This window comes from Nomia melanderi, chromosome 14 (assembly GCF_051020985.1).
Source record: "Nomia melanderi isolate GNS246 chromosome 14, iyNomMela1, whole genome shotgun sequence".
Taxonomy (NCBI): domain Eukaryota; kingdom Metazoa; phylum Arthropoda; class Insecta; order Hymenoptera; family Halictidae; genus Nomia; species Nomia melanderi.
The window spans coordinates 15650-22933 of record NC_135012.1 but is presented as its reverse complement, the minus strand read 5'-3'; the positions used below and the strand labels follow the sequence as shown (position 1 = coordinate 22933).

Below are 7284 nucleotides of genomic sequence, written 5' to 3'. Positions count from 1 at the left end.
CACCGGCCATTAGTGTGACAACCCTAATAATAATTAAGTGACGTGAAAAAGTGTAGACATTTGTTACAATTCGTTTTCTTTGCAATTATAAATCAAAACTTTATACTTTTTTATACCATTTTGTTACACTGAACTGTAAATAATGTATATCCATTAAAAGAAATCTGAAAAAGTTCTTCGTTGTATGGTTACTTCATTTATCTTTACCACACTATCGACTGAGCGAATAATTTTGTGACCCACTGTATATATTCACGCGCTCGAAGCGGAGGACCCGCCTTTCATAATTCCCTCCTTTCAATCATTGTAAACATGTTACTTTACATTGTTTACGTTATACAAGAAAAATGATCATACAGCCGGCTTCGAAATATTAAAAAAACAAAAAACCTCGGTGGAAAAGGCAAGCTGACTGATGCGCTTATCAGGAAACTCACCGCATACTATGGCTTAACCATACGAAGAAATATTCATAGTGTGGAAAATATGAAGAAAGCTATAATGGCCTCGTATTATCACTTATGCTCCACCAAAGAAAATCCAAGGCACGAATACTGCCCGGTAGGAAATGACAGCTGGTGCAAGTGGCAGAAAGCTTTAGCTACAGGAGCAAATTTGGACCTTATAGAACATCCTGTACCACTGCATCCAGACGTGCAGAAGCACATCCTACCAATTTACGAAGATTTATCTGAAGAGAATCTACTTGAGAGGTGCTTGGGCGGACACACTCAGAACAATAACAAGAGTTTCAACTCAACTGTTTGGCGGTTCGCTCCAAAGCACCTGCACTCAGGAATAAAAATTATTGAAATCGCAGCATATTTGGCAGCTGGCTTATTTGACGAAGGATATGCTTCAGTTTTAAGAACTATGAGTGCTTTGAATATTGTAATTGGAAAACAAGCAAAAACATATGCCGACGAAATCGACGAACAGAGAATAATTCGACAGGAGCGACGCACCTCATTAACTACCAAAGAGGCTCGAAAAGCAAGAAGAGAGCAAAGTATGGAGGAAAATCAGCTCTATGAGGAAACAGAAGGAATATTGTATGGTGCAGGAATTGCAGACTAGCTGGTAAGTCATTGAAATTATTGAGTTATCACTTATCGAAACTTTGAACGTGTTTATCTCAAAACTACATTTTCGAAATCGGTGGAATCAATAACTCAAAAACTACTCAATCAATCTTGCTGAAATTTTGCACACATATCTATAATAATATTATCTTATATATGAACCTAGAGATGTTAAATAAATTGTAAATAAAAGTATCTTTTTATTGCAAAATATAGCGAAAATTTCATGTAAAATTCAAAGTTTTTGTTTAAAAGCGTGTCATTTTTTCAATTTTCAATATTTTTCACTTTTTGTAGGTTCATCTACAACCTGTAAATGTTAGTTATCGAAATATGTCTTGCTGGTTTGTCTCAAATCAATGTAACCAAAGCTAGAGCTTACACCATTTAATAAGTCGCACCACAACCTTCCCGAAAAACAGGGACATAACTCCGCCATTTTTAAATATTTTGAAAAACAAAAAATACATTGTAATAGAGAAAGAATATAATAAATGATAACCAAAGTTTTAAAAATGTAAAACAATCCTTTCCTTTACAAAAAAATTCATAAAGGTAAGCTCGTTTTCATCCGTCTAAAGGTATTTCTCCCTTAAAACCGCGAGCGACGTGTTCACCACGTCGATAGTCATTTATCGCAAAAATGAAAATAACGTGGTCCACACGTCACGTAACAACCAGATTGTTTATTTCTCGAGCTACAGCTCCAGAGTGCACGGCGTCTCATAGTAATAGATTTATATTTTTTTCATCATATCAACCCATATTGTAAAATGGAGAATAATAGTAAACTCAGTGATATTGTTTCGACAAGTGCAAAGAGAAAGCGATTAGTTATTACATCCGATACTGATACAGATAGCGACTGCAAGGAAATTGTTTGTCCTGTTGGGAAGCGGCGTAGAATTATAGTATCTGATAGTGAAGAAGAAAGTAGCAGTGAAGATCGTGAACTTAATTTTACATTTGAAGAATGGATATGGGAAAACAAGGAAAACAATAGCAAAATTTGGTAGTACTCACGGATTCCTGGAATGAACACAGAAATGGCAGAAGGAACCATAGCTTTGCAAATGCTAAACCAAATTTTACCAAAAGACTTTTGGAATATCATTGTTACAGAAAGCAATCGTTACACGAGTTAAACAATAGGAGATACAGCCCGAAAAATAAAACAATCTGAGGAAAATTGGAGGGATACGAATACTGATAAAATTCATGCTTATTTTGCGTTATGCATCTTGATAGCACAAGTGAAAAAGTCGAATGTCCAGTCCTATTAGTCAAAAAGAAGTATTATTGAAACTCCCATTTTTCGAAAAACAATGCCATTACGGAGATTTATGCAACTCTCCCATTTTTTACATTTTTCCAATAATGAAGTTGTGGATAAAAATGATCGTTTGAGCAAATTACGAGATATAATCGATTATATCAATGAAAAATTTACGAGTATTTACACTCCCGAAGAATATGTGTCATTAGACGAACCTCTTATGAAATATACCGGTAGAATGTCAGATAAACAGTTCAATCCGTCAAAGAAGGCGTTTTGGAGTAAAGTTTTATAAATTGTGCGAGTCTAAATCAGGATATTGTATCAAATTTAAAATATACACAGGTCAAGATACAGTGAAAAATTCAATCACCAGTGCTTCCGAAAATGTTACCATGTTTACGTGCTCACCAAGATCCAATTTCGGACACATCTTGTTTTTGGATAATTGGTATTCTTCGCCAAATCTGTTTCAAAAATTACAATCCATAAAAACTAATGCCATAGGAACAGTTAGATGTAACAAAAAGAATATGCCGAAAGATCTCGCAACAATAAAGCTGAAACGATTAGAAGCTATTTCAAGATCGTGCAAGTGTATTTTAGCTGCAAAGTGGAAGGACAAAAAAGATATATATTGTCCACAAAACATAAAAAAATTCAAATGATGGAAGTGGAAAAGAAGAGATGGAAAACTAATATCATTACAAAGCCCAATATCGTTTTGGAGTATAATGATGGCATGGGTGGGGTAGATCTCCAAGACAGCTACTTATCTTCTTTTTCACTTATGAAAAAATACGTGAAAAGTTATAAAAAAATATTTTTTTATTTAATGGATATTGCACTTTTCAATGCTTATGTTTTATTTTCAAAGAAATTGAATGTATCAAAAAGTAAAAAATACTCATTTTCCAAATATCGATTAGATGTGGTGCAACAAATTTTAGGTGCCATCTTGTCACAATAAGGACATTCTTGCTGTTATGTCTCGAGAACACTCAATCCTCCAGAAAAAAATTACTCCACGACAGAGAAAGACTTATTAGCTATTGTATGGGCAATCAAGAGACTTAGGCAATATTTATTGGGTAAAAAGTTTATTATTCGTAATGACTACCAAGCTTTAAAATGGTTGCATAATTGTAAAGACGCATCTTCACATTTGATGCGATGGAGACTTAAGTTAGAAGAATACGAATACGAAGTAGAATATATCAAAGGAAAAGATAATACCGCGGCTCATGCATTATCTAGAATTCACGCGATAATTAAAAATGAAGAATTTAAAGACAAAGTAGTGATTAGTCACGAAATTAAATTTGCAGAATGGAAAGAAAAGAAAGAACCACATAAAGTACTAAGCATTAAACCAAACGATAAGAGTTTCTTCCAATTAACATCAGAAATTTTAGGTCCTTATGACGAAAATAAATGGTTAACTAAACTTATAGAATTAATGCAGGAAAATAATAAAATAGGTTTAACGAATTCCTTTTGTGCAGCAGAGAAATTCTTGCTCAAAAGAATATTAACTTACATCAACGATCAAGTTAGAGAAATAACTTTTGCCGATGAATCAATTTATGAATAAACCAACGAAGATATAGATAGGGTATTAGAAGAAAATCACGGTTTAGCAGCTCAACCAGGTATTCAGAGAACATATAACAAAATTAAAGAACAATTTAAGATTCCCAAACTAATGGAGAAGGTAGAACAGAAGGATAAAGAATGCGATACACGTCAGACAGAAAAACTAACTAGAGCCAAGAGCAAAGAAGAACCAGTAATCTCAGATACCCCAGAAAAACCTAACAACAAAATTGCTATGGACATTTTGAGGCCACTTCTAAAGACTAAACGAGGTAACCAATACATCCTTTCAATCCATGATGAATTAACCAAATATCTTATACTAGTCCCTTTGTAAACTCGGCAAACAAAATCAATTTGGAACACATTACTAAATCATTATATTTCCATCTTTTCCGCTCCAAAGAAAGTTTTAACCAACCAACGACAGAATTTTATTAGTGATTTGATGCAACAATATGAAAAAGCATTTAGTATTAAACACATAAAAGCTACTAGCTTAGACATATACAGACAAAGTACAAGCTAGAAAAAGAAAATGGGATTCTGAACAGCAACAAGCTAGGAAAACATTACAAAAAAGCAAACAAAGGTATAAACGTGATCAAGAGAGAAAAATTATTAAAACTCAAATGATATTCAGAGTAGGTGACAGTGTGCTTTTACATAACGATCATAAAAGTAACAAATTAGGTATGGAATGGTTAGAGCCATACATTATTCAGAAAATGAAAACTCCTTATTATGAAATTTTAATAGATAATAATATAAAGAAAATACATGAAAACAGGTTAAAATTGTATTTTCCAGGATGACCAGCCTTTTTGCCATCACCTGGCATGTCTCGTATGGACTAGAGGTCATACCGTTACAAACTGAATATTCCATGAGAAAATTGAAAAAGCGTATCTATATTACAACAATGTTTTGGGTTAGATGTAGACGATATATTTACTAAGCATGAGAATTCAGAGAAATTAAGTAGAAATTAAGAATTCAGAGTATAAGATCAACATTGCAAAGGATCTTGTACACTATCAGATGAAGTAGAAACAATCAAAAACAGAATCAAGAAATTAGAGAACTTAGTGTTGCATTTAAAAATCATTACACACAGCAGCCTTAGAAGAGGATTGTTAAATGCAATAGGTTCAATATCAAAATCATTGTTCGGTACATTAGATGATGACATTAGATAATTTCAAATCAAACAGCTCTCATTAAGAAAATTGTGGATTCTAATAGCTTAAAACAAATAGATAATATGAACATAGAATTGCGGACAATAGAACAAAAAGCTAAACTAGATCAATTTTTGACGAAATATCTCATTAAAACTTTTTCTTATGACGAACTCTTAAATACAATCACTTTAGCAAAGCAGGGAATTATTAACCCTCAAATCAGTGAACAAGAGATCTTTATTAAAACATATAAGGATATTTTGGAAAACGAAATTTTGAATACTGCAATTATCCCCAAGAGAGAAAACTTCCAACTCATTTTAGACATTGCAGAGTTAAATGCGTTCATAGTACATAACAAATTATTCTTCAAAATTTCTATTCCATTGATTCCAAACTTGGAATGGGATGTAGACCGCTTATGTCCAATCCCAAGCTAAAGGAACAACGTATTCATGATTCCTTTGATCGAGCATCAAATTTACTTTCTTGCTGGATTAAATTATATTAATGTAGACAACGAATATTTGACACAACACTGTAAAAGGAACGCAGGTATCACTATGTGTAGACAAACCCAACCTATTCACGACAGACACATGAAACATGAGTTAGTCGAATTAAAAGAACCATTATTATTACGATCACCAAAAAGCTGCGATTTAATATATGGAAGCAATCACATGCGTATAGGAGAAACACGATACAATGCTTCATTTGAAATCAAAACAAAAGAAATTCCAGTTTGAAATATCTCTGATTTTGGAGCAATATTAGACACTTTAAAAGGAACAGCAAAGGTAATGAGTAATACAAATGGATACCAAAGTACTTTAGATCAGTTACAGGATAAAAGAAATTCTCTGAATTTCTCGCATAGATTAATTAATATTAAGAATTGGTCTATTTCTATATTACAAGTTATGGGATATGTATCTTTGGTGGCAGTAACCATATGGGGATTAGATAAATTAGGAATATTAAATTGTGTAAAGAATTGTATACCTTCAAAACTATGTGTGCGTTTACTTTGTTGTAAAATTAAGAACAACACTATAGAAAACAAGATTGAAATCAGCCTGCAACCAACGGCACCAACCTCTATCAACCTCTATCAACCTCTATCTATATTACCACAATATTCATCTACTTTCAGCGATACCAATGAAACCATATTGTTCGAAGCAAGCGATGTTAAATTCCACAAATCTATTCTCAAGAGGAAATAATCAAAACTTGGAGAACCACGTTCAATCTACAAACGGGGGAGTGTGACAGCCTAAATTCCCAAGAATAGTCGATGAATTATCGATCTATGAGCAAACACCTACATCCGCCCTGATAAGATATGCATTAGTATATATGCCCAACCGAAACCGCGCCTCGCCAGTCTTGAATTCTACCTCGGACCGTGTGCGAGAACTACGCATCAAGTAATATTAAATCACTAATGTAAAATTTTCTGTTACATTATAATCTTGTGGAATAAACCTTTTTTTTTATATTTGTCTTGAATATTTTACGTGACACGGGCTTGGCGCCAAAACTTCCCGCTGCGAAGATGGCCGCACTCAGTTTCCGCCGTCCAAGATGGCCGCGTTCGCTTCTATGCTGTGACGTCACACGCTACGCACCTCGAATCTTCTTCACTGAAAATAACTACAATCCCGCACTTTTATCATAAAAATCTGTCAGTACTCTGTTCTAGCACTTGAAATGAAGCACTGACAGCGATATTTCCACGCTCAGACACGAAACGCGAATGATATTTAACAAAAACCACACGACGCGCACGATATATACGTGGCGTTTACGCTTCCGCACTTATTGCACTATAACTTCTAGATTAATATAGCAATTTGCACAATTTCACAGGTGACAGTTGATGTATCAAATATAAACGTTTTAATTCACTGCTGAAGAACACGTGGTAAAAATAATATGCACTGCTTCTATATACATGGAAATGCAACACAGTACCTTCATTGAAGATACCATTGATGAAAGCAATAACAAAAGTACATAAATGAGTAAACACCATCACATTTTATTAAACTAACAACACATTATATTTTGAAATCGACTAGCAACGACGAAACGAGTTCTTACTTTCTCCCTAACCTAAGTCTATAGATGATACATAGAA

At 33.7% G+C, this 7284-nt stretch overlaps 1 protein-coding gene across 1 annotated transcript; it reads left to right on the top strand.

The window, feature by feature from the left end:
• Nucleotides 1-486: 486 nt before the first annotated feature.
• On the top strand, nucleotides 487-1077 carry LOC116434102 (uncharacterized). The gene has a single exon (XM_031992842.1). The coding sequence runs from the start codon at nucleotides 487-489 to the stop codon at nucleotides 1075-1077; it is 591 nt and encodes a 196-aa protein (XP_031848702.1).
• The last annotated feature ends 6207 nt before the right edge of the window (nucleotides 1078-7284 follow it).